Source organism: Balaenoptera physalus (assembly GCF_965194825.1).
Source record: "Balaenoptera physalus genome assembly, chromosome: 16".
Taxonomy (NCBI): Eukaryota; Metazoa; Chordata; class Mammalia; order Artiodactyla; family Balaenopteridae; genus Balaenoptera; species Balaenoptera physalus.
In genome coordinates this window covers 54,215,544-54,243,465 of record NC_138898.1, presented here as the reverse complement: position 1 = coordinate 54,243,465, position 27,922 = coordinate 54,215,544, and the positions used below count along the sequence as shown (strand labels likewise).

At 49.5% G+C, this 27,922-nt stretch overlaps 1 protein-coding gene across 1 annotated transcript; it reads left to right on the top strand.

The window, feature by feature from the left end:
• The first annotated feature begins 4,328 nt into the window (after window positions 1–4,328).
• Window positions 4,329–27,732, top strand: NLRC3 (NLR family CARD domain containing 3). Its single transcript, XM_082428830.1, is given in 17 exon segments — window positions 4,329–4,542; window positions 4,545–6,385; window positions 7,413–7,499; window positions 10,806–10,889; window positions 11,340–11,423; window positions 13,151–13,234; window positions 14,580–14,663; window positions 15,255–15,338; window positions 15,953–16,036; window positions 16,566–16,649; window positions 17,269–17,352; window positions 17,845–17,928; window positions 19,866–19,949; window positions 20,371–20,454; window positions 21,097–21,180; window positions 21,577–21,660; window positions 21,978–27,732. Coding segments are annotated over 17 exon segments (3,294 nt in total). The 5' UTR covers window positions 4,329–4,359; the 3' UTR covers window positions 22,069–27,732.
• Window positions 27,733–27,922: the final 190 nt, after the last annotated feature.

Here is a 27,922-nt window from a genome sequence, read left to right as displayed (position 1 = left end):
TGACAATAGATAATGATACATTATGATCCAGAATCATACTAATTTACCCTCCCACCAGCTATGCACTAAGATTCCTACTAATCCCACGTTCTCACCAATGCAGCCTGTTATGTCATTATAATAGCTCCTTGCTTTGTTTTTTCTTGATCATTAGTGGGATTGAGCATCTTTTCAATATCATGGTCACTTATACTTCTATGAATTATCTATGTCCTTTTTTCTATTTCTGTCTGGGTCCACAATTACCTGTCTGTGTCCATCATTCTATTTCTATTTCTATTTCTATTCATTTCTATTTCTTTCTTATTGATTTTAAGAGTTCCTTATACATTAAAGATATTAATGCTCTTTCATATATTTGCAAATGTTGACTCTTGGCTTGAGGTTTTCCTCCAACTTTATTTGTGGCATCTATTATTATTTAGAAATATTCAATTAAGGCAAATCTGTTAGTCTTCCCCTTTATGACTCCTGGATTTTATGTCTTGCTTAAAAAAAAGCCTCCCTTACTGAAAGAATATTTTAAAATATTCTCTCATATTTTCTTATTGTGTTTTTATGGTTTTGTATTTAATCCAAACTGAAGTTAAATTTTGCACTTAATGTGAAGTAAAGTTCAAAAAAATTTTTTTTCATAGGCTGCCCAATACCACTGACTTGAAATGTTATTTTTGTCATATTACCAAATTCCTTCATATGTAAATAATATAAATATATATTTGTTCCTGGACTCTTTATTATGTTCTATTGACTTATGTTTCTATTTTTGTGCTATCCCACCCTGTTATACATAGCTTAATACTAATGGAAGATTATATTCAAGAATGCAAGTTTGGTTTGATGTTAGAAAATCTATTAGCATAGCTCACAGTTTTGTTTTGTTTTTTTGTTTTTGGCTGCGCCACGCAGCATACAATTCCCTGACCAGGGATCAGGCCCGTGCTCCTTGCAGTGGAAGCACAGAGTCTTAACCACTGGACTGCCAGGGAAGTCCCAGTGTAGTTCACGGTTTAAAGAAGAGATCTGAGGGACTTCCCTGGTGGTCCAGTGGGTGGGACTCCATGCTCCCAATGCAGGGGGCCTGGGTTCGATCTCTGGCTGGGGAACTAGATCCTACATGCATGCCTCAACTAAGAAGCCCACATGCCACACCTAAGACCTGGCACAGCCAAAATAAATTAATTAATAAAAATAGAATAAAATAAAATAAAATAAAGGAGAGATCTGATATACATCAGTCCCGTTGCTCCCTCCAGTGGCTTCGCACCACACTCAAACGCATCCAAACTCCTTAGGGGAGTGACCAGGTCTCAAGCCCCTCTGAGCTTCCCTCCCAACCCCCTTTGTGAGCCCACGTGCTCATTCACTGCATTCCAGCAACTCTGGCCTTTTCCTGCTGCTCTAACACGCAGGGTATTTACACTTGCTGTTCCCCTGGCTCTCTGCATGACTCTCTCCTTCTCACCTTTCAGATCTCTGCTCATATGTAGCTTTCTCACAGAGTCCTTCCCTGGACACTGAAACTAAAGCACCCCCTCCCCCTGGACCCTGACCCTCTCCATTACTCACACGGTTTATTTTATTCAGGCACTAATCACCATCAGAACTGCCTTGCTCATTCACTTGCTTTCTTCTTTACTGTCATTATCCTCCACCCCCACCACACTCACAAGGTAAGAACTTTGTCTAATTGTTCACCTTTACATCACCAGTGCCTGGAACACACAGCAGGCCCCCTATAAATATCTGCCAGCTGGATGAATGATTGGAAGTAAATCATGCAATTATATCAATATTGCTAAAAAGTCTTTTGCTCATTTAACAGACATGCCTAAAACTTTTATAACATGTGTCAACATACCTTAAGAGGCAGGTAGATTATACAGCACAAGTGTTGCTGTCAGTGAAGCCTTGGTTTCTATTCCAATACAACTGCTTCCCACTCGTGGATCCTTGAGAAAGTCATTTAAACTCTCTGAGCCTCAGTGTCCTCATCTATAAAATGCGAGAAGTAATGGTAATGAGAGTTGTTACAAGGCGTAAATGAAATGATGTAAGTACAGTGCTTAACAGAATGTCTGAAACACAGTAAGCCTTCAACAAGTATTATATAATGTTACTTGAATGGCAATAAGAAAGGAGGAATTGAAGGAATCTTTTCCAAGAGGAGAAGAGAACTAATTGGAAACCGGTCAGAAACATCAGGTCTAATGGTTTGGGCTAGAACCACTCCTGGGAGAGTCAGGAGTAAGAAAACGATGCCTGCTACAACTGCTGTCCTTCAACATTGCTGGGGGCAGCGGTGGGGCTGGACCATGCAGAGAAATTGTTCAAAATAAGAGATGAAATTATTTGCATTGCAGTAATTCAAAAGCCTGAAGAGAGTTAACTGAAAAATGAGAACTAATGTGACTACTTAACATGTTGGTGGGATACAAGATAAAATACACAAAAATTGCCTTCTTTGACACCAACAAAATTCATAATAACAACAAGAACTATTTAAAAATACTTAGACACAAAGAAGAAATTGGCAAGATCTAGATAAGGAAAAATATAGTTTTAGCAAAAGATCTAAAGAAAAACCTCAATAATACCTCCATTAATCTGTGCACATTAACATGACTTAAACCAACACCCCATCCAGTTTTTTTCCTCCTTGGTTTTGACATTTAGAAAAATAAAATAAAACAGCCAGAAGGGTCCTGAAAAAGTGTAAGGAGCATGGCCTCACCCTGGCCTATTTCTGAAGTTCCCAGAATAGTTTAGTCAGCTCGGTTGGGCACCACCTACCTCAAATTCATTGCACTAACTCTTCAATATCACCGTGAACTGAATGGTTAGAAAATGCTATTTTACTTGTTGCCAAGCTTCTTTTAGCATTTTCCAGGTAGAAAGGTTCATCTCAAGTTAAAATGCCTGGGAAGCCCAATTCAAATCCAAGGTCAGCGAGTGTGTTGGATCCTAGGGGCTGTAGCCAGTGGCCCCCTCTTAAATGAATCACATTGGGACCCAGAGAGCTGCAGGGCTGGAGGGTGCGGGTCGACCTGTTTCAATGAGCTGCTGCCACCTGAAGCAGCAGGCATGACTTCTGCCCAGCCACACGCCCTGTTTTCTCCTAGACCCGTGGACAAAGGATGGCCGACCCCCGCCCCCTGAGTTCCTGGGGCCCTGCTGGAGGGGCTGCCGAGGGCTGGACATCCTGCCTGGGGCAGGTGAGGAGCGGCTGGGGGTGGGCTCAGGGTCCTCAAGTGTCCACCTTAGCTGACGGAGGGACACATGGGGGCGGCCAGCCTTGGCAACAGGATCCACTCCAGTCCCCAGGGAGGGAAAGGAACGTGAGCAGGTGGGGCTCTGCCTCTCAGCGCCTCGGCATCACTGTTCCCAGCAGAAAACAGTGCTGCCTGCGGGTCAGGAGCCTCTGTGCTTCCCAGAGGCCCCAGGAACACAAATGAAAAGTAGCTGAGTAGCTGAACCAGCTCTCTCTTCCCTTTTGGCTCCTCCTTTCTTTCTTTTTTTTCTTCTTAAGTTAATAGACGTTAGTTTTTAGAGCAGTTTTAGGTTCACAGAAAGATCAAATGGGAAATACAGAGATTTCCCTCTACCCCCAGCCCACCTACATGCACCCTTCCCCGACCAGAGGGGCACATTGGTTACAATCAGTTGACTTACACCGACACGTCACTATCACCCAGAGTCCAGAGCTGACATCAGTGTAACTCGTGGTGCCATACATTCTATGGGTTTGGACAAATGTACAATGACATGAATCTACCACTGCAGTATCATACAGAGTAGTTTCAGTGCCCTAAAAATCCTCTGTGCTCTGCCAATTCATCCTCCCTCCTCGCCCCAAACCCCTGCCAAACATTGATCCTTTTACTGTCTCCATAGCTTTGCCTTTTCCAGGAGGCCATAGGATTGGAATCATACCACACGCAGCCTTTCCAGATTGGCCTCTTTCATCCTTCCCCTCTCGTGAGTGGAACTGTTCATAATCTCATCCTCTTTCCCAGGTTACAAATGAGGACACCACGGCACAGAGCACTCAGGTGGCCTATCCAGTGTCGCAGAGCCAGTAAGTGACAGAGCTCAGATTTGAGCCCGGGGCCCCTGCACCTGAGCAAAGCTCCTGGCATCAGGGACTACTGTCACCATCCAGGAACAAACAGCCCTTCCAACCCTGTCCCGGAGGCCAGATCAAGAGCCATCCGTAGTTCAGGGCAGGAGAAAGGGTGGGTCCCCATCCTGCCCATCCCTTGAGCCTCGCTTAACCTGTCCCCAGGCCACTGATGGGCAGACAGAAGAAAGCAGATTCAGGCCCTCTCTCCACAGCTCCTGGCAGCAATCCCAGATCCCATGAGGAAGCAGGAGGTGCACACAAGCAGGGAGGCTGGCCAGGGCCACAGTGCTGGCTCCCCAGCTGAGCAGGTGAAAGCCCTAGTGGACCTGCTGGCAGGGAAGGGCAGTCAGGGCTCCCAGGCCCTGCAGCCCCCTGACAGGACGCCAGAGTCCCCACTGAGGCCCCACGGCAATGGTAAGCAGACAGACAGGGATCCCTGGGCCCTCTTCCCCTCCCCCACCCTCCCCTCCCCCACCCTCCCCCATCCCTCCCCTCTGGCTTCTGTCCAACAGACTTGAGGATACAGAGGCACCGAGAGGCCCTTCTGAACAGGATGGGAGGCAGCCCTGAGCTGGGCAGCCCCTCCCCCAGGTTGACCAGCCTCCTGCTGGTGGAGGGCCTGATGGACCTGCAGCTGAGGGAACACGACTTCACGCAGGTGGAGGCCACGCGTGGGGGCTGGTGCTCCGCCAGGACCATCGCCCTGGACAGGCTCTTCCTGCCTCTGTCGCGGGTGTCCATCCCGCCCCGCATCTCCATCACCATTGGGGTGGCTGGCGTGGGCAAGACCACCCTGGTGAGGAACTTTGTCCACCTCTGGGCCCGGGGGCAGGTGGGCAAGGACTTCTCGCTGGTGCTGCCTTTGACCTTCCGGGATCTCAACACCCATGAGAAGCTGTCTGCAGACAGACTTGTCCACTCTGTCTTCCCACACGCGGGGGAGACTGGCCTGGCGTCAGCAGCCCTAACCAAAGTCCTCCTTGTCCTGGACGGCCTGGATGAGTGTAAGACGCCCCTGGACTTCTCCAACACTGTGCCCTGCACAGACTCCAAGAAGGAGATCCAAGTGGACCATCTGATCACCAACATCATCCGGGGCAACCTCTTCCCAGGTGTTTCTGTCTGGGTCACCTCCCGCCCCAGCGCGGCTGGCCAGATCCCGGGGGGCCTGGTGGACCGGATGACCGAGATCCGGGGCTTCAATGAGGAGGAGATCAAGATGTGTCTGGGGCAGATGTTCCCTGAGGACCAGGTCCTCTCGGGCTGGGTCCTGAGCCAGATGCAGGCTGACAGGGCCCTGTATCTGATGTGCGCCGTCCCAGCCTTCTGCCGGCTGGTGGGGTCGGTGCTGGGCCACCTGCACCGCAACAGGCCAGGGACCCACGACACAGAGCTGTGGCCTCCGAGGACCCTGTGTGAACTCTACTCATGGTACTTCAGAATGGCCCTCAGCAGGGAGGGGCAGGAGAAGTGCAAGGCGAGCCCCCGTATTGAGCAGCTGGCCCACAGCTGCCGCAAGATGGTGGGGACACTGGGCCGGCTGGCCTTCCACGGGCTGGTCAGGAAGAAGTATGTGTTCTACGAACCAGACCTCAAGGTGTTCGGCGTGGACCTTGCTCTGCTGCAGACCGCCCCGTGCAGCTGCTTCCTGCAGCGGGAGGAGACCCTGGCCTCCTCGGCAGCCTACTACTTCACCCACCTGTCCCTGCAGGAGTTTGTGGCAGCTGCCTACTACTACAGCGCGTCCAAAAGGGCCATCTTCGACCTCTTCACCGAGGGCGGCGTGTCCTGGCCCCGGCTTGGCTTCCTCACGCACTTCAGGAGTGCGGCCCAGAGGGCCATGCAGGCCGAGGATGGGCGGCTCGACGTCTTCCTGCGCTTCCTCTCAGGCCTCTTGTCTCCGAGGGTCAACGCGCTGCTGGCCGGCTCCCTGTTGACCCAGGGTGAGCACCAGGGCTACCGGGCCCAGGTGGCTGAGCTCCTGCAGGGCTGCCTGCGCCCCAACATGGTGGTCTGCGCCCGGGCCATCAACGTCCTGCACTGCCTGCGCGAGCTGCAGCACACGGAGCTGGCCCACAGCGTGGAGGAGGCCATGGCAAGCGGGGGCCTGGCCGGGCTGACCAGCCCCCCACACCGCGCTGCCCTGGCCTACCTCCTGCAGGTGTCCGACGTCTGCACCCAGGAGGCCAACCTGCCCCTGTACCTCAGCCAGGGGGTCCTCCAGAGCCTGCTGCCCCAGCTGCTCTACTGCCGGAGTCTGAGGTGGGCGCCAGGGTGGGGCTGTGTGGGGCGTGTGGGCAGAGGAGAGAGCGGGGACCTGGAGGGCTCCTCCCCTCCACCATGTCCCTCTGTGTCCATGTCCTGGGGCTGCTGTAACAAAGGACCACAGCCTGGGTGGCTTAAAATGACATGTTATTCTCTCCCAGTTCTGGAGGCTAGAGTCTAAGATCAAGGTGTCAGCAGGGCTGTGTTCCCTCTGAAACCTGTAGGGGAGGATCCTTGGGTCATTCCTGGCCTCTCCAGCCTTCAGTGTTTGCTGGCAATACTTGGCTTGTAGACGTATCACCACAGTCTCTGCCTCCGAGGTCACACGGCCACCTTCTCCGTGTCTGTCTTCATGTAGAGCTCTCCTCTCTTGTGAGGACACCAGTCACACTGGGTTACAGGCCACCCCACTCCACCTCATCTTAACTCATTACCCTGCAATGACCCTATTTCCAAATAAGGTCACATTCTTGAGGCACTGGGGGGGTTATGACACCAACATATCTTATAGGGGGACACAATTCAACCTACAATACCCTGTAAACCATCCCAATGCTAACAGGCCACACCCATTCACTCCACTCTCAGCCCATCACCCTCTGTCCACTCTCTGGACCTTGGCGGAGGGAGGGGAAGGCTTAGGACAAGGGTCATTCAGGACCTCAGAGTAGCTTCTACATCCTCAGAAGGAGGAGAGCTAGCACCTGGTGTCCTGCACACGCATACAGACTGCGGGGCTGCTGGGAAGACATCCCTGTGGGTAGGAAACCCAGGGTTTACACCACTGAGCCTCCCAAGTCACTCTTGTAGGAAAACTCTGAGCATGTGGGTGTGCTGGCACGGATCTCCGAGCCTCACAGTGGGGGCTGCACTGGGATGGAGAGGAGGGGGAGGGAAAGGATCTCAGCCTGGGTGTCTGTGTAGCGCCCCCTCTGCTGCCTTGATGCCAGCCCTGTGCCAGGGGCCTCATCCCACCTGCCCATGGGCGGTGGGACTGTTCATTATTGCTGTTCCTCCTGACCAGGCTGGACACCAACCAGTTCCAGGACCCCATGATGGAGCTGCTGGGCAGTGTGCTGAGCGGGAAGGACTGCCGCATTCAGAGGATCAGGTAACACCGACCCACGAGACCCTGCCCAGGCTGCCCACCTGTCTCTTGGTGTCCGGGGCTCTTTTCACATCCTCCTCTCTGCTCAAATGGCCAGGGGTGCTTTCAAAGTGAGGTGTCTTTGAGGCGTGTGGCTCAGGATGCAGGCTGCTTGTTTCTGCTCATTCCGGAAAGTTCCAGAGGCTCAGGTACCTCATCTGTAAGAAGAGGGAAAGGATACGGTATGGGCCAGATGCTATCGTGGATACAGAACCATTTCTCCAGATGCTGTCTGTGCGGACATACCGCCAAGCCTGATTTACTCTAAATGCCTCACAAAGTTTGCCCTCAAATGGTATTTTGAGCACAGGATTGCATCTTTAAATAACACCCAAATTTTTAAATTAAAAAAAATTAATATTAATTAAAACAATTTTAAATTTAAACATTGCATCTTTAATAACATAATTAGATAGAGTTTATATGCTGACTGCAGAACAGATCTATGTGCTAATGAAATCACTCCTACATTGGGTTGGCCAAAAAGTTCGTTTGAGTTTTTCTACATCATCTTATGAAAAACCCGAACAAACTTTTTGGCCAACCCAATAACATCCAAGTGTGAGTTAACACTCTGATTCGTAGTTGAATCGATGTGATGACCTGAGGGTGGCTTTAGGAGAACTAGGGAGGTGAGTTTATAGAACAGGACCCAGAGAGTAATTTTTCATCCTCACACATCCTCCAGCTTTTGAAATAATCTTTATCTGAGGAGACAAGAATATAGCATGAGTCCGGAGCAAAAGTAAGTCTTTGAGGATAGTGGTTAGAGTAGTGGTGAGCTCCACGTGACCTTGGACAGACACCTCTGTGCCTAAGAAGGGTAAACGGTATGGGTTCAGGGGTCCCCATGACCACCCTCAGGTTCAGTGAACTCACAGAACTCAGAAAAGCCACTATACCCACAGTTACGGTTCATTACACTGAAAGGATACACATTAAAATCTGCAAAGGGAACGGCCCTTGGGGCAGGGTCCCAGAGACCAGGCCAAGCTTCCAGCCGCCCTCTCCCAGCGGAGTTGAACAGAGAGCGCTTCCTACTCCCAGAGACCATGTGTGACAACACACATACGGAGCATTCCAACCAGGGAAGCTCACCCAAGCCTTGGTGTCCAGGGTTGTTACTGGGGGTCGGTCGTGAAGACACACCTGCCCACCGCATGCTGACCTTAGTCTCCAGCCCCTCCAGAGGTCAAGCTGACACTGCATGACCATAAATCCCATTGTGAGATAGACTATCCATCAAGGCCCAAGGCCCCCAGGTAAACAGAGACATTCCTACCAGGCAGGACATTCCAAGGGCTTAGAGGTCACCTCTCAGGAGCAGGAGCCATAGTTAATCCTTTACTGCACACTGCCCCTTAGGGTTGCCACGAGGCTACATGAGTTAATTCACGGAAAGTTCTCAGGACAGGACAGCCACAGAGGAAGCACCGTGTAAGAGCCAGCTGTTAACTAGCAGGATCCTCTGGTTAGCCAGAAATGTAAATGCAATCTCTTAGAAAGAAACAAAATAATGACAATTTCTCATTATGAATATAGCTTCCTTCATGAGAACCTTCAGCAAAATAGCCAACTTTCAGTGTTTTGCTTAAAGGAATCTAGATAGTACTCAGAGATTTTTCTGAACAAAGCCCAAAACTTCTCTGGCCACACGCTCTCCTTCACCTCTCTATAGTTGGTCCTCAGTGCCACAGCCCTGTTTGAAACGTCCAAGGCATCCTTCATAAAATATTTTTTATAAAATGTTATAAAAGTCCTGGGGGTAGGGGATGGGGACAGAGGCTCTCTAGAAGCTGAGAACAGTTATATAGAAGGTGGTGGTCTGGATGAACAGTCTTCAAACTTTTTTTAAGCGACAGAACACTTTTTAAAAGTGGCATATGAGGGACTTCCCTGGTGGCACAGTGGTTAAGAATCCGCCTGCCAAAGCAGGGGACATGGGTTCGAGCCCTGGTCCGGGAAGATCCCATATGCCGCGGAGCAGCTAAGCCCGGGCACCACAACTACTGAGCCTGCGCTCTAGAGCCCGCAAGCCACAACTACTGAGCCCACGTGCCACAACTACTGAAGCCCGCGTGCCTAGAGCCCGTGCTCCGCAATGAGAAGCCACTGCAACAAGAAGCCCGTGCACTGCAACGAAGAGTAACCCCTGCTCGCTTCAACTAGAGAGAGTCCACGCGCAGCAACGAAGACCCAACGCCGCCAAATATAAATTAATTAATTAAAAAAAAAAGTGGCATATGAGGCAGAATCCCAATTAGGCAGACAAAAGGGGGGCTGCTGGGATTGAAAGAAGTGGGGGGCAGAGCCTAGGCACTTGGTTTCCCCTCAGCCTCCTGAAGCTTTTCTGAAGAAACTTAGGGGCCGTTGAAACATAGCTTGAAAAGCACTGGGGATTCCAATTGTATCCCATGGGGCTGCCTCACATGTTAAAATGCCTAAGAAACTGTAAAGAACCTCAACAGATATCATTTCTGAAACTGGGTGTATGAAGCGGATCCCCAGCATGTTCCTGGAATGCTTTTTTTTTTTTTTTTTTTGGCCACACCACGTGTCTTGTGGGATCTTAGTTCCTTGACCAGGGATCAAACCCACACCCTTGGCAATGAAAGCACAGAGTCTTAACCACTGGACCACCGGGGAATTCCCTGGAATGCCCTTTCAAGGCAGACACAGATGTACATTTTGTTACTTCAAAGTTAATTTTATAATAACTCTACCATTTTCGTTTCTTGGATTATAGAAAGGGCTGGGGTCAGGGGTGTGCTGGAACCGACTTCAGCCACCAGTTCATGAGAGCTGATTGTTACATTTTCAGAATTTTTACAAGCTGAGAGTGCTTGAAATTGGCCATGATGGGAGTATTTATTTACACCATGGAAATTAGCCAACCCAACAAATCATGATTTTTGTATTTTTTTCCTGACAGCTGGTTTTCCAGCACACCCCTGGCTGGGAATCCCATGGTCGTCTTCAGTAATTGCCCGTACCCTCTGCTGTGCTGTTGGGGTAGAAGCTGTTGTGCTGGATTCTGAGCATACTTTCCCCTGGGACCCTCTGCTGGTGTGAGGGTCTGTCCGCCCACTCTGGCCCTACCTTGCCCATCCCAGAGGCTTTCCTGGGCCTGGCTTACCTGATCTCCACCTGAGTCCAGGCCCTGATGATGCTACGGTGGCTGACGGGTTTGGATCCCAGGCCTCGTGTTGCAGGATAGGTGGCAAGATTTACAGACCTTCATTAACCACTCCTCTCCCTCTCTTTGGGCAGCTTGGCTGAGAACCAGATCAGTAACAAAGGGGCGAAAGCTCTGGCCAGATCCCTCCTCGTCAACAGAAGTCTGACCACTCTGGAGTAAGTAGGACCCTTCACCCCTGGGACAGGGAGAGAGTGTGAGCCATCCTGTGAAGTCCCCTAGACCACACTCTTCTCAGCATGGGTTGGAAGGACAGCTGAGCAAGCAAAGTCTTGACTCCTGCCCAGCTGCTGGGACTCACCCAGTGAAGCGCCAGAATTTTGGCCTTGAACCTGGTGTTACCATCTCCTCTTCACACTTGGCCCAAGCCCACTAGTCCATCAGATCCTGCTTTCTTCTCCCCATCACATGGGGCCATCTTGGGGAACTCCTTCCTTGATCGCCTAAATAAGGATCTCTGCCCCAGTTCTACCGAACGTGAAATCCTAAACCCTGATGCATTCTTTTCGAGGAGCATGGATTTAAAGGTCCATGTAACTTCTGTTCCTCCTTCCCTCCCTGGGAATTGGCTAAAAGAGAATGGTTCTTCCTCTCTCTTCCTCTGCCAGCCTCCACAGTAACTCCATTGGACCTCAAGGGGCCAAGGCACTGGCAGATGCTCTGAAGATCAACCGCACTCTGGCCTCTCTGAGGTACGTGTCACCCGCTCCCCGTCTCTCTGCCCCCAGGAGGCGGCCCAGAGAACCCTCTCATCAGGTGCCACTCATGGAGTGGGAGGTAATTCAAAATGGCGGCCATGAGATACTGGCTTCCACCCAGTGGATGCCAGGGGATCTTGTATCCTAAGCAAGTTTCTAAGTTCAGCTCTTCCCTGGTCATTGTGCCTGTGTTTATGGCCTGAACAGGGGATGGAGGAGAAGAGGGCAGGAGGTATATGGAGGTTTGAAGGACAAAATAATCTATGAGGAAAAGCTCTTGTCCTCCATTGAGTAGGAAATCCCGAAGGCCATGGCATCAGAATGATCCCCTGCAGTGTTTTCCAAGACACTGAAATCCCATCTTCCAGATGGTTCCTATGGTGTGGTGTGGTTTGCTGGGCTCCTTTTAGGGGCCAGTGGTTGTATCCATCCTTAGCGGAGTGTGTCCTGTCATTTTGTTTTGTTTTGTTCATTTACGTATTTATTTTTATTGAGGCGAAATTCACATAAAATTCACCATTTTTTTAACAATCGTCTTTTTTTTTTAAACACCACTATTTTATTTATTATTTATTATTTTTTAATTTTTTTGGCTGTGTTGGGTCTTCGCTTCTGTGCGAGGGCTTTCTCTAGTTGTGGCAAGCGGGGGCCACTCTTCATCGCGGTGCGCGGGCCTTTTCACTGTCGCGGCCTCTCTTGTTGCTGGGCACAGGCTCCAGAGCGCAGGCTCAGTAGTGTGGCTCACGGGCCTAGTTGCTCCGCGGCATGTGGGATCTTCCCAGACCAGGGCTCGAACCCGTGTCCCCTGCATTGGCAGGCAGATTCTCAACCACTGCGCCACCAGGGAAGCCCAAAATTCACCATTTTAAAGTGTACAATTCAATGGCATTTAGTACATTCACAGTTGTGCAACCAACACCTCTATCTAGTTCCAAAATATTTGCATCACCCTAAAAGGAGACACTATACCCATTAGCAATCACTTCCCATTCTCCCCTCCCCTCAGTCCCTGGCAACCACCAATCTGCTTTCTGTCTGTATGTTTACCTATTCTGGATATTTCATATAAATGGAATCAAACAGTAAGACTTTTTGTGTCTATCTTCTTTCACTTAGTATAATGTTTTCAAGGTTCATCCACATTGTAGCACGTGCCAGTATTTCATTCCATTTCATGGCTGAATAATATTCCATTACATGGATAGACCACAATTTGTTTATCCATTCATCAGCTGATGGACACTTGGGTTGTTTCCACCTAGTGGCTATTGTGCTGTACACATCTCTGTACAAGTATTTGAAGACTTTTTTTCAATCCTTTTGGGTAGATATACGTAGGAGTGGAATTTGCTGGGTCACCTGGTAACCCTATGTTTAACCTTTTGAGTAACTGTCAGACTGCTTTCCTCAAAGGCCATACCATTTGACATTCCCACCAGCAGCCGATGAGAGTTCCAATTTCTCCACATCCTCACCAACACCTGGGTGCTGTGGCTTTTAGCTGTAATTGGGACTATCGATGACCTTGTCATTATGATCTAGATACCATGGGCACCTTGTCCCCAGTCAGCAGGCAAGTGCTTAGAGACCCAGAGGAAAACCTAAGGCCAAAGCAGCAGTGGGAAGGGCCAGTTGTTTCCCCACTTCCTGGGTAGTGAGGGTGAGGGCATGCCAGGCACCCTCCTATGCTCCATCAGTGATGCACCTCTTTGCTTCCACAGCCTCCAGAGCAACAGGATCAGGGATGACGGTGCCAGGTCCATGGCTGAGGCCTTGGCTGCCAACCGGACCCTCTCCGTGCTGCAGTGAGTGGGCATGCTGGCTGGCAGAGAACGTTTCCTCTTCTCTCTTCTCCTCCAAGGGCCTGTCTGTTTTCTGCATGGAGGGATGGATGGGACAAAGCCCTGAGGCTTTCTGATCCATCTGGATGGCCCCTGGAAAACCTGATGTCTACTGCTTTTCCAGAGAACAGGTGTGGGGGAAATAATTAAAAATAAAGCCTCCTGCCAACCCAGAAAATCCTCTCCACAAATGTAGAAAAGTATGAAACAACTTAATTCCTGGAATAAGCATTCAGCTAGCCTGCAATGAGCATCAAAGGCAATCCACCAATGGGATGGCAAAGACAGAAAAGAATCTCACCCTTTCCTACAGTCGAGCAGATACAACCCATTACATAAGTGTTTTCAAGAAAAACCACAACTTGCCCTCAAATAAGAGGACTGGACAGAACCATTTGTCACACTTACCTTATACTAAATTTGCCTGTTATTTGGGGGTAGGCATCTGTGTTTGCTACCTGCCTTTATCCCAAGGAAAATGAAACTTCTCACATCTTTATGACCAGCAGGTACTTACAGCTTGGAGCAGGTGTTCTCTTACTTGATGTGCACAGTTCAAAGAGATGGCTCCAAAGCCCTTACAAAAGATATTCCTAGGCTATAAACTTGCCAAGAGGTTTACTTCTAGCTCTTAAAAAGATTTACATACTCTCAAAGGGACAAGGAAAGGATTTACAATCCCAAGTTTTCTCAAGGAAATACTCTAAGGGAGGGGAGGGGAGGGTTTTTTTTCCCTTTGTAACCAGGGAAAATTCCATTTTGTTTAGAGTGTACTTAGCCTCACACAGAAGAGGTCCTGCCCTGCCTGTCCTTCTAGGATGAGTACAGGGGTTCTCCTGTAACATCTCCCTCCTCCAGATTTAGTATAAGAGGAAGAAGCTTTTGAAGACGAGGCACCTAAGTGAGGGTCTGCCCTTGGGAGGACTGTAGGGTTGCAGGACAGGCTGCTGGCTGGTCTGGATGGAGGCAGACTGCTGAGTGTTGAGAAGGCTGGTCAGGTGAGGGGCCAGTGGGACTTGTACGTGGAAATCTCCAGTTTGGAGGTTGCTGGATATTAACAGTGTCCTGTGGTCACTGCTTTCTGGCCCCTGAAGGGAAGGCCCAACGGTTCTTGTCTCTTAACTCTTCACATAAGTCTATTAGCAACACTTTGGCAACAATCCACAGACCTTTCCTGGAGACCCCTCCCCCCATGCTGCGATAAACAGAGACGGCACTTGAGTAGTCTCTGACCTCTCACCTTGAACCAGACTGTCCTTGGCCTGGGAATGGTTGTGACCAGCTTTGCTGAAGGACCCCTCTCCTACAGCCTGCAGAAGAACAGCATCGGGCCAGTGGGAACCCAGCAGATGGCAGATGCCCTGAAGCAGAACAGGAGTCTGAAGGAGCTCATGTGAGAAATGCAGAAGGGCCAAACTGGTATCCTCCATGCCTGCCACAATGCCCAGCCCATCACAAATATTTGTGAACAAGAGGTTGGATGGATGGGTAGATGGATGGATGAGTGGGCAGATGAGTGGGTGGGTGAGTGCATGGATGGATGAATGGATGAGTGAGTGAGTGGGTGAGTGGATGGATGAATGAATGTGTGGGCGCAAGATAGCTGGCTTTGGACTCCAAAGCCCTGGACCAGGAGAATGGAGATCCAGATTCCCAGGAATGAGTGAGCCCCAACTGTCTCAGACTCACATTTACTGTCTTCCCAGCTGGTAGAAGAAAACACCATCCCAGCCACCTTCACATAAAGTATCACAAATACCCCTCACTAAAGAGTTGGCCCTGCCAACCCTGTCAAGGAATCAAGAAAGACTTTGCTACCTTGATCTCTTACGGAGGCTACCCACCAACCAGCCTCAGGCAGAAGAAACTGTGCCCTGGGCACCCTTGAGACAACAGAGACAGCCCTTCCCTGGAGGGCTTCCTGGACTCTGATCCCCCAGCCTCGCCCTACCAGGCTGCTCCACCCATGTCCCATCTCTTGCAGGTTCTCCAGTAACAGCATTGGCGATGGAGGTGCCAAGGCCCTGGCGGAGGCCCTGAAGGTGAACCAGGGCCTGAAGAGCCTGGAGTGAGTCTCCAGGGGTGGCTGTGGGCAGAGGGTGACTCCCCACCTGGGTTCCCATCCAGCAGGTGGGTGGGTCCTGGAGGAGGGCTGTCAGTCAGGACCACTTCCCTGTCAGAACCCAACCAACCACCGACCCTGGGCATACTGTGATCTTAGTGTCTCTCCCTCCAGCCCACCCCAGTGGACAGTCAGGGTCGGCACTGGTTCTGGAATTTTCAGTGACAAGCACTGAGTGTACTTTAGAAGCTGGCACAGGTGGCTGCAGAGGGGGCTGGCTCCAAGGGCCTTGGTGGGGAGTGGGGAGCTCAGTGCTGTCCCCATAATGGGAACACTCAGCTGCACCACTTTCTCTGGGGGCTGCAGACACATGTCCCCCCCAGAAGCCATGTGGAGCCACTCAAATCAAGGCAGCGTGTAAACTTTGGCACTGGTTGTGCTAGACCCACCTGCCCTGACCTAGCAGGAGCCGGAATGCGCGGAACGGGATGAGAAGGGCCGTGGGGGCAGCACAGGTTTCCCCCAACTCCCTGCTGAACTCAGTGCCTGCAGCCCCAGGCTGGACTCCCTCCTCGTCCTGAGACAGCCACGCCAAAGTACACCCTGTCCTCTGTCTGCAGCCTGCAAAGCAATTCCATCAGTGACCTGGGAGTGGCAGCGCTGATGGAAGCCCTCTGCACCAACCAGACGCTCCTCAGCCTCAAGTAAGTCCCTGCCTCCCTCTCCATCTGAGGGCGTCCCTTTGGCCAGGGGGTCTGAAGGGACTTTGGGACGTGGAAGGAAAGGCTGGTGCTGAGAAGCCCACACCCCCACCTCCAGGGGCCTGTGACGGGGAAGACCTATGGTTGGGCAGCTTGGCTCTGAAGCCTGGCATCCTGCACTCCCCCTGCTCGCTGGGGAGGCAGGGGCAGCTCTGGCCCTCAGCTGGCCATATCTGCAGCTCCCTTCCTACGGGCAAGCCTGTAGGCCCACAAGCATGCTGGCCTGCCCCTCCTTTCACACCTCTGAGGTCCCGTCATCTTATCCTCTTCCTCCTGGACTGTCTGTCCAACTGCTGACAGTCCTGGGGGGGTGTGGGGACATCTGGCTGGTGAGCCGTTGGAGGGGGACTTCCTAGAGCAGGCTCTTCCCACCTTGGCCCAGGTCCCACCTGGGGCTCTCAGCTTCTCACAGCCTGAGTACCTGGCAGGCCTCCCCTGTCAGTCAGCAGTTCAGGGTCCTCTCTTTCCTCAGCCTTCGAGAAAACTCCATCAGCCCGGAGGGAGCCCAGGATCTGGCTCGCGCTCTCTGCACCAACAGCACCCTGAAGAGCCTGGAGTACGTGAAGGGGGCAGGCTGTACTTCCTAAGGCTCTTTATGCCACCCAGGGCCTCACTCACCCAGAGCTGGGAGCTGACAGCAGACCCTCGGCGCCCCCGCCATTGTGCGAGAAGGACCTGATTGGTGGGGGGGACTGGGAGACCTGCTGCCCGGTGGCTACCCTGACACAAGTCCCCCCTCTATGTCGTAAATTACAGGAGGATGAAGTGAGTGGCGACACTCTCCCTGCCCTGACCCCCACTCCCTGGCAACAATATATGAGCAAGTGGGAGGGGCTCCCAGCACAGGGATCAGGAATGAGTGAGTGCCCGGGCGGCTCCGCCACCTCCTGGCAGGTGACCTGTCATGGAAGCTCACTGAGCAGAGCCTGCCCCCTCGCCCCCACCCCCCGTGGGGTTGCCAGGATGCAGTTCAATGGTCCAGGACACGTGCTGGGCACAGCACCTGGCACATTCAAGTGCCTCAAGAGCGTGAGCCAGGCAATCCCAGGAGACGCGATGCAGTCCTGGGGTGGGGGGTTGGGGACAACACGGCAGTGGTCTGGATCCCCCAGTGAGCAAGAACGGGGGTTGCACTGCCAGCTCCCACTCACTTGCCCCTGTTCACCTCCTCCCAGCCTGACAGCCAACCTGCTCCATGACCAGGGCGCCCAGGCCATCGCAGCAGCAGTGAGAGAAAACCGCGCCCTCACATCCCTTCAGTGAGTCTTCGACGCACCCTCCCTGCCCTGTCCATATGTCTGCTCACAGAGCTGCAGGACCACACTCAAACCAGGGGAGGCAGAAGGCCAAGTCCGGCTTAGGGCGCCCCCCACCCCCGCCAGCAACATGGCCTCAGGGCCTCTAGGCTGTGCCCTGCCCCGTGCTCTGCTCCCTGGGGCCGATCCATGGAGAGAGGCCAATGGTGGGAGGTGTGTGCCCACGCTGTGCTTCTGTCACATGCTTCATGCAGGGCCACCTGGAGTCTATGTGAGCCTGTCCCTGTGCCCTCCACTAACCAGAGTGCACGTAGGCCCCTTGGGACTAGCCTGAGGGGGGCTGCAGGCGTTCTGCCCACCTTGGTCAGAACCTTGTCCTTCAGGAACCCCATTCCCTGCAGTCACTCTCCCAGGAGAAGCCCCTTCTTTCTGGAGCCCCTAGGACCTCCTGGGCTCTGCCCTGGGCCACGCAGTCATGTGTGTGTGTCTGCCCAGCCTGCAGTGGAACTTTATCCAGGCCGGCGCCGCCAAGGCCCTGGGACAAGCACTACAGCTCAACACGAGCCTGACCAGCCTTGAGTAAGTGGGGCCTCCGCAGGGGGGGGAGAGGGGGCAGGGAAATCTGCAAGCTCGGTGCCCACCAGGTGCAGGGCTCGCACCCTCAGCACACAGCCTCCTCTGCTCTAAGGCCAGCAGGCAGGTTTCCATCTCATCTGCTATTAAAAAAAAAACAGCTTTGTTGAGATATAATCCACCCATTTAAGGTGTACACGTCGCTGGTTTCTAGTATATTCACAGAGTTGTGCAATATCACTGCAATCAAATTTAGGACCTTTCAATCACCCCAAAAGAAACTTCATACTCATTAGCAGTCACTCCCCATTCCCCCCCGCCCCCACAACCAAGTCTCCCAGTTCCCTAATCTACTGTCTCTATGGATTTACCTGTTTTGGACATTTCATGTAAATGAAGTCTTTCATGACTCACGTCTTTCATTTAGTATAATGTTTTCAAGGTTCATCTGCATTGCAGCATGTATCAGTACTTCATTCCTTTTTATGAGTAAATAATATTCCACTGCATGGACAGACATTATGTTTATCCACTCTCCCACTGATGAACACTTGGGTTGTTTCCACTTTTTGGCTATTATGAATAATGCTGCTATGAACATTCATGCACAAGTTTCCGTGTGGACACATGCTTTTAATTCTCTTGTGTGTACACCTGGGAGCAGAAATGCTGGGTCAGATGGTCACTCCGTGTTTAAACTTTGAGCCTCATCTGCTTTTCATGCCGAATACTTCTCCCTCAACTTTCAAGATATCCCTTCTCTGGCTGGTCCTTCTGTTTGACTCTGAATATGGTACTCCTCAAGGTTCTGTCCTGGGTCATCTTCCCTTGAATGATGTCTCCTTCTAGAAGCTCCTCCTCACCCAGGGCTCCAATTCCCTTCAAAGTCCTGGTGGCCCCCACGTCTATAGCTCAGACCTCTCTCCTGAGCTCCAGACCCACGTGTCCACTGCCCACTCCACTTCCCACTGGGTGGACCTGACTTATCTCCCCCACAAGTCTGCTTCTTGGTTCCTCACCTTGTGAGGGAATCCAGCAACCAACTGTGCAAGCTAGAAACATCGCCTTCATTCTCACTTCCCACCTGCACCCCATCTCCCATCCTAGATAAGATGTTTAAATGGCTGCCTGGTGCCTGCAGAGTGAAGTCCAACCCTTAGCGTGGCTTCCAAGGCCCCTAAAGATCTGCTTCCTTTGCACCCCCTCAGCCTCATTACACACTCCAGCAACTCAACTCGATTTCTTTGGGTTTCTTAGATGTGCCAGGCCCTCCCCCCTCTCTCACCTGCAGGTTTGGTTTAGACCTATTTCTGCTGGGCAGCCTCTGTGACCACACTGGGGAAGGAGACTCCACAGGGCCCTCCCAGCACCCTGCAGTTGGTAACTCTCATCTCATAGGTCTCCCCACCTGAGTTCCAAGAAGCTGGAACTGGGCTTGCTGGCACCCAACATACTCAAATGTCTGTTAAAATTATCATTGCAAACTGCTCCCTCAAACATACCAACGTCCACTTGAACTAAACTCTTAATCATTTATTGCTCCAGGGCCTGCCACTTTCCTCCAATGTGGAAGGAAAGGGGGGGGAAAAAAGATGTAAAACACTGACCAGCAAGAATGGCCCGAGGATTGAGCGCTTTGATTTTCTGGATGGCTTTGCAAAGCACACCAAGCTCTTATTGATAGTAGGTCCACGTGTCCCTTTTCTGGTTTGGCTCTGACAGTCCAGACTCATGCAGACCCCAGACCCCTGAGCACGTGCATTAGGTGGCCATGGGGCTGCAGTGGCCACACAGGAGGCACAGTGATCCCCAGGGTGACCCCAGGAAGATGGTCTGCTATGGTGTGTGTGGTCTGATTTAAATCTAGAAGGTCCATGCTCAGCATGTCCTGCCACAGCATTGGTCCCTGTTCCGTGCACCCAGAGTTCAGGCTCTATGTTCAGTTTACAGGAAAATGCCATCGGGGATGAAGGCGCTTCTGCAGTGGCCAGTGCGCTAAAGGCGAACACAGCCCTCACTGCTCTCTAGTAAGTCCTGATATGCACAGCAGCCCAGGAAGCTAGCTCTTAATCATCCTTTCACATTAACCGTCACTTTTGTTTCCTAGTCAAGGAAGGTGGGTTTGATTTTCCTAATATTAGCAATTGGGTCACCAGACATCTAGAAAAAACTAGGGGTGCAGGGAGTATTACCCCCCAAACTCTCCAGGAGACCACCTCTACTTCCTATATCCATAGCATCCAGATCTCTGTCAGGCATCAGTGCAGGAAGGAGATGCAGCCTTCTCTGGACAGACCAGGGCCAACAACTTTCAGTGCTATTTCACCACTTTCAGCCCTAAGTCAAGGGGTAGTGGAAATGAAGGGCGAGTATGGATGCAGTTGGGCCCGGGTGGGTGTGAGGGCCGGAGAGGCTGCCTGTCTGTGTTGACTGCATCTCCTTTTACAGTCTCCAGGTGGCTTCCATTGGTGCACCTGGGGCCCAGGCACTCGGGGAGGCCCTGGCTGTGAACAGAACCTTGGAGATTCTTGAGTAAGTATTCCAGTCTCTGGCTACAGCCTCTTGCCCAAAGAAACCAAGCTGTTGACTCACAATGAATAGACATGGAAGGGGGAAGTGTACATGGAAACTCCCAAATCATTTAAATATCTTCACGTAGATCGGGAAGGACCCAGCTTCCCCAACCCCATGTCACCCCTTTTCCTGGGAGTCACTCGCTGGTCCTCTCCTTGGCCTTGCCCAGGCTGAACATGTCCCCAGGCCTGGGGTGGCCAGTGGCCACTGACCCGGTCTGCGAGAAGATCAAACCTGGGGCCCCAATCTCTGTGGGGCTCTCAGGATGTCTGGGTCATCCCTGCTCCTGCAGTTCTGTGGCTCCGAGCACACGGGCACCTCTGGATGGAGGGTTGCCGCTCCGGTCTCGGCCCAGCTCTTTCTTTGGAATGAAAACGGAGGATAAAAGTTCCAACAAACCACCAGGTTGGGCCGGCCTCACCCCTCCCAGTGTCCTGCTCCCCAGAGCCAATTTCCGTTCTGTGCCCAGGAGTGAGGAAGGAGCAACCTCACCGCACCCGCCACCCCTGTTGTTGCTAAGTAACTCATGGTCACCTGAAGAGGTACCGTGTTCACCTCTCAGCTGTCACTGTGCCTTAGGGTTCCTATCTTTCCCAACAGCTTAAGAGGAAATGCCATTGGGGTGGCCGGAGCCAAAGCCCTGGCGAATGCTCTGAAGGTCAACTCAAGTCTCCGAAGACTCAAGTGAGTGGTTGTATAGACCTACCTGCATCTTAGAGCAGCAGACTTCTTCTCTTCTGGAACCTCCCCCGTGGCATAAGACGCTCTTGATTTCCTCTGTAGCTGCTTCCTTCCGAGTACAAATAGCTGACACTATTCTGATTACTACAGTCCATATTGTGGATGGGTTTGTTCACTTCTGCATTTTTGGTCTTATGTCCTCCATGGCACCTGGACGAGACAACCTGGCAGCCTGCAGACACAGGTCTCAAGGTTAAATGCCACTTCGCTGTTGCTATGGCGCCTGTGGACAAATCAGTCTCAGACTTGTCCCCCCAAGATAGTGCAGTGCTGCTTCCTGCGGAGTGTTCTTCTGTCCTGAATGGCTCACTGTGGTGTCTCCATCTTTTCTCTGCCTAGTCTCCAAGAGAATTCCTTGGGAATGGACGGGGCGATATGTGTTGCCACCGCACTGTCTGGAAACCACGGGCTACAGCACATCAAGTGAGTGGGGCTCGACAGCATCTGCCCGTTCCTGCCATCCTTGCTCACCCTTAGAATTTGCTCCCAGGGCAGACCCTGCCTTCTGCCTGAGTCTCGGAGCCGGCTGACTCCCAGGCCCCTTAGCAGCTCTGCAAGGGAACTCAGTATAAGAGGGAGCCATGCTGAGCCTTGTCCACGGGAGGAATCCTGGAAGCACAAAGGTTTCACACTGGGTTCTGCATTTTATGTAGTGACCATCTGCTCTTTACTAATGAGAATCTTCAGGCCTCCAGCCCTTCAGTCAATTTCTCAAGCCCTGTCCTAATCCTCTCTTCTAGTCTCCAGGGAAATCACATTGGAGAACCTGGTGCCAGGATGATCTCAGAGGCTATCAAGACAAATGCTTCCTCATGCACTGTTGAAATGTGAGCAAAACAAGTTCCTGGTGGACCAGGCAGAAGAACGGCAGAGACACAGCTGGGAGCTTTCCAACAAAAAGACCACTTTCCAGGTGCCTTCCTGTGTTCTGGGAATGATGCTGACCTGCAGGAGAGCTGGTCTCCTGCAAGGAGGCAGGAGTGGTGCTGCCAGAGGAGGACACAAGCACCTCTCCTGGTCCAGGGTCAGTCCAGGCAGGGGAGCGATGAACACTGTGCTACAGCGCAAGGAAAGGAGGGTCTTCCTCCAAGGGGATCAGGAACAGGCCTCAGAACTCAGCAAGTAAGAAGCCAGTCGGAGCTATTTATATCCTGAGGTCTTCATGTGCCCCTACTTTTTCTTATCATTACTGCCCTTTTCCACTGACCTGGCTAAAATCATCCCCCTCACTCTGAAATGAGTTGCCATCTTCAAGCCCATGAAGAGTACCAATTTGGCATCCGTGACAGAGGGGACCTCTCTTTCTTTTCTCAAGATGAAAAAAAGGTTTTAGGAGTATGATCCTTAGAGTCATATGGAAAAATTATGAAAAAATTTTAAAGAGAAATGAAGGCTTTAATTATAGGATTCTGGAGACAGAGACAAGAAAAGTTCTCCAAGGTTTTTGCCATCTTTTATCCATTACAAAATCTCTGATTTTGTCTGCCATATGTCATTTGGAATCTGGTATAGTGGTTATCAATGGCACATTAAATGTCAATGCCATAATATCATTCTATATTAGGCTTCCCAAAGCACTACTGTGGCTACAGCTTCCCTGTAAGGGCAAGAAAGCCGAGCTTCCATGTGGCATAAATTCCCTCAGACGTGTGTCTGTGTTGAAAGGAAAAATATTCCAAATGGACATCACAGCTCTCATCAACTAAATAACCAAGGAAAATGCTTATGAAAATTATAAAGTAATTATCACTTTTAAATGTGACTAGGAACTACGTTCCAAATGTTCCTTTAAAAATTAGTATTTGGGCAAGAATCATCATTGGATGATAAAGCCATGGATGAAAGCCTATTAAGGAAGAAAATCACACAGTCTCCAAGTATCACCCCACGGAGGGGTATTTACAAAGGCTCCTTAAAAATGGAGACATTTTGGGACTTCCCTGGTGGCACAGTGGTTAAGAACCTGCCTGCCAATGCAAGGGACACAGGTTTGAGCCCTGGCCGGGGAAGATCCCACATGCCGCAGAGCAACTAAGCCTGTGCGCCACAACTACTGAGCCTGAGCTCTAGAGCCCGCGAGCCACAACTACTGAGCCCACGTGCCACAACTACTGAAGCCCACATGCCTAGAGCCTGTGCTCCGCAACAAGAGAAGCCACCGCAATGAGAAGCCCGTGCACCGCAACGAAGAGTAGCCCCCGCTCGCCATAACTAGAGAAAGCCTGCACGCAGCAATGAAGACCCAACACAGCCAAAAATAAATAAATTTATAAAAAAAAAAAAAGGAGACATTTTGCAAATGCTGCCTTAGCAAAGTGATTGAACTTAACATCACTGATAATGGGACAAATGGACATCATGTGCCCCCAATGTGATGCGCTGAGGAGGACACATCACTGATGTATTTTATTCTTGCCAAAAATGTCTACTTGAATCTAATCATGAATGAACAGTCAGACAAAATCCAAATGGAGGGGCATTCTGGGGAAAAAAAAGGAAAAACTAGCCTGACCTCTTAAAAAATGTCAACATCATGAAAAATACAAAAGGCTGGGGACTATTTTAAATGAAAGGATATTATTAAAGAGTCATAACAACTTAAGATCTTTGATTGGATCCTAGACTAGAGGGAAAAAATCAGCTATAAAGAACATTATTTGGAAGTTGGGGACATTTGAACATAGGTCTAGTTATAGTCTTTACTGGATTACTGGTTTTGAAAGATATTTTTGCTGGGTATAGAATTCCAGGGTGACAGTTTTTTCTTTCAGCACTTTCAAGATGTTGCTATACTGTCTTCTGGTTTGCACTGTTTCTGGCTAAGTTGAGAATGTGACAGACAGTAGTTGCAGTAGCCAAATGCTACAGAAAGCTGTGCCTTTGCAGGAACCTAGCACTGGAGAAAACTCAGGGGCCAAAGCAGTAGAGAAAAAAGTGTGCTCTCCAGGAACTTTGAAAGCCAGCCACACTGGGAATTGGAAGTAAAGGCCCGTCTTCTCTCCTTCAAAGTCTCTCTAGCACCCTACTGACGAGGCTTAACATTTTGCTGGCTAGCAAAGGAGAGATATTTACTACGAATAGCTCCACTATCACAGAGCAGGCCAAAAGATGAATTTGGAGCTGAGGCAGTAAATTGATAATCAACACAATGGGATCTTGGGGGTCTTTTTTGTATTCCATTTTGGAGAAACATGTCCTGAGTCTTCAGGATCAGTAATGTTTTCTTCTGCAGTGTCTAATCTGATCTTAATCTCAGCTTGCACAGTTGTCCTCTCATTTTTTTAAATCTCTACCAGAACTGTGTGAGACTTTCTTTCCATCTTCCGTATCTCACAACCTGCTCATGCTTTCCTCTACTGTCTGAATATATGGAATATAGTTATAACTGTTTGAATGTCTCTTTCTACTAATTCTATCAACTGTCATTTCTGCATCATTTCTTGGTCTGTTTCTTGACTTTTCTTATTATACCTGGTAATTTTTGATTTGATCCCAGACATTGAAAATTTTATATTGTTGGGTATTGACTATTTTCATATTCCTTAAAATATTCTTGAGCTTTATTCTGGGACACAATTACCTAGAAACAGCTGGATCCTTTCAAAACTTGCTTTGAAGATTTGCTAGTCAGGATCAGCCATCCTTTAGTCTAGGGCTACTTTGACTCAACTTCTAAGGCAATGTCTCAGTATTCTGGGTGCTCTACCTGATGCCCAAGTCAAGAGAACTGTTTTGGGCCGTATTTACAATAGACACTATAGAAATCCAGGTGTAAAAGACCATGAAATCAGCCTTAGCCTTCTTACCCCAAATAGCAGCATCAACCCAAATGGTTATCTGGTGTATATGTTTTCAATATACAATACATATTTAAGCAGAATGGCTCCTAATGCAAACTTTGCTTCATCATTACACACACGGTCACTCCCTCCCTCTCTCTCTCCCATAGATTCAACCCCTCTCATTCCAAAAGCTAGTTCCCTTCAGTTAAAAAGCTATGTTCATTTTCCTCTTAAAAAAAAAAAAAGGCCCTCTGCCCCTCCAAAATGTTCAAAATGTTCTTTGATCCCACTTTTCCCTGGCTCTGCCTTCTCTTTTTACTTATGACCACCCACTTTCTAAACAGTCATCAATACTCACTTCAAATCCCAACCTCTCTTCAACCCTCACCTGCTATCTTGCTTTTCCTTGTTGAGGTCACCAGAGATTTCCTAACTGTCCATTTCAGTGACTTCTCTGACTCAAGCTCACTTACAGCAAGGACCTCACATTGTTCACCTCTCCCTTCTTGGGAAATTCTCCCCTGCCCTGGATTCCATAACATTACCATCTTCCAATCCTTCCACCTTCTCATTACCACTCTTTGAAAAACTAAACATATTTCTCCTGATTATTAAAGGAAAAATATATTCACTTTAGAAAATCCAGAAAATACTTTCCCAGTCTCTCCTGGCTCCCTGTGGACTCTCCCCTTAGACACAGGCGTTTCTCAGGCTTCCACCCTTAGCTCTCTTCTCATCCCACATGTTCTCCCCTGAGGAATCTTATACACAAATGATTCTCAAACCTGAATCTCCAGCCCTCACCCCTTTCCTGCCTGTACATTTACTTTTTTAAAAAATTCATTTTCATCAGGACAAAATGTGTAGTAATACACAGTTTAAAAAGTCAGAGTACTAGGCTTATAATGGGAAAGAACAATCTCTTGTCCTATTCCTCCCCTTCCTGAATACCTCTCCACCCAAAGCTAAATGTCATACATACACTAGTTCTTGTTTTATCATTTTAGAGATTATCTATTGACTTTCTATTATGGGAAATGGCACTTGTACGTATATCACCGTATGACCCCACTTTCTGTTTCTCCATCCTTCCAATACAGTTACAGCATGATTCTTGGGTAAATCATTATTTAGTGTTTATTTTATGATTTTATTAGTACTGATGATCATTGCTGAGCCATTTTCTTCCTATATAATTTATTGTTCTTTCTAGAATTAAAAGTTGCATCATTTTAAACTTTCTATGTCACTACTAATTAATTTTTCCAAACTATCTAATAGAAAAGTAAAATCTGAATACTGTTTCCTACAGACATATCGGTTATCCTGTCAGTTCCATTTTCCCCTAATGACATTACTTCTTGAGCCCTTTGTCTTCCTGCTCCAGTGTGTCCTTATAGAAAGGACTTCTGTTCTGGGTAGGAGGCAGAAGCTTTTAGTTCACTTCCAATTCAGCCAGTCCTGTGTTCTAGCACACATGAGTCCCCTGGGCCAATCTAACAGTTGTGATATTTAAGCAGTATGTTGCTAACCTAAAGGGACACACCTTCCTTTCAGACATTTGACACTGATGTTACAGTTTAAAATACTAGTGAAAGAGATCTTGTATTTCTTCTTCCTGCCCCAGATAAAAGGGAAACAGTTCTTCAGAATTCCCAATGGACATCCTTGATGGTTATCACCACCAATAAAAACTGAGGACTTAAAAAGTTCCTTTAAATTTTCTGCCAATATATGTATTTTAAAGCATTTTAAGAGGTCCTTTGATTACACAGCAAAAAACAAAAAACAAAACCAAAAAAAGCTGTCAGCAATGATCTAAAAGCTAGTTTTTCACTGACCTAATCACACAATCTTCTCTGGGTCCTAAGTCCGCTCTGCTGCTTGACCAAAACCAAATGACACCAAATCATAAGGCACCGCATAGCACAGGGAGATCAGCTCGGTGCTTTGTGACCACCTAGAGGGGTGGGATGGGGAGGGTGGGAGGGAGGGAGATGCAAGAGGGAAGAGATATGGGAACATATTGTATATGTATAACTGATTCAGTTTGTTATAAAGCAGAAGCTAACACACCATTGTAAGGCAATTATACTTCAATAAAGATGTTTAAAAAAAAAAAAAAGAAATGTTATAGGATGAAGAGTTGAAACTACAGAAATAGCATAGAAAATGTTAAATATTTTAATAAATATAATTTTAAAATTAAAAACAAAAATCATAAGGCACCTGCACATATCTGACTCCCGGATCTGTCAGAGCAACAGAAGTACATTAATAATTACGATCCATACTTGAAGCTCCTTTGTTGAAAGACGCTGCTGAAGTAAGGAAACATCAGACCACGCAAGACTCTGCACAGAGTCAGTTAATCAAGGGATGAGGGATGACAAGAAGCAGGTGAGGGGCTTCCCTGGTGGTGCAGTGGTTGAGAATTTGCCTGCCAGTGCAGGGGACACGGGTTCGAGCCCTGGTCTGGGAAGATCCCACATGCCGTGGAGCAACTGGGCCCGTGAGCCACAATTACTGAGCCTGCGCGTTTGGAGCCTGTGCTCTGCAACAAGAGAGGCCGCGATAGTGAGAGGCCCGCGCACCGCGATGAAGAGTGGCCCCCACTTGCCGCAACTAGAGAAAGCCCTTGCACAGAAACGAAGACCCAACACAGCCATAAATAAATAAATAAACAAATACACCGTAAAAAAAAAAAAAAGAAGCAGGTGAGACAATGACTAGCCGCTGCAGCTCTTGCCTCTACCTGTGGACGTGTTATCTGTGGGTTGGGTTGGGCTCCCATGTTAATGCCCATTAGAAGAAAGCATCACATAAGGGAAACAGAAATACAGTTTTTGTTTTTTAAAATAAAAGTCAGGTCAGACTCAGGTAAACCAAAGCTATGTCATCCA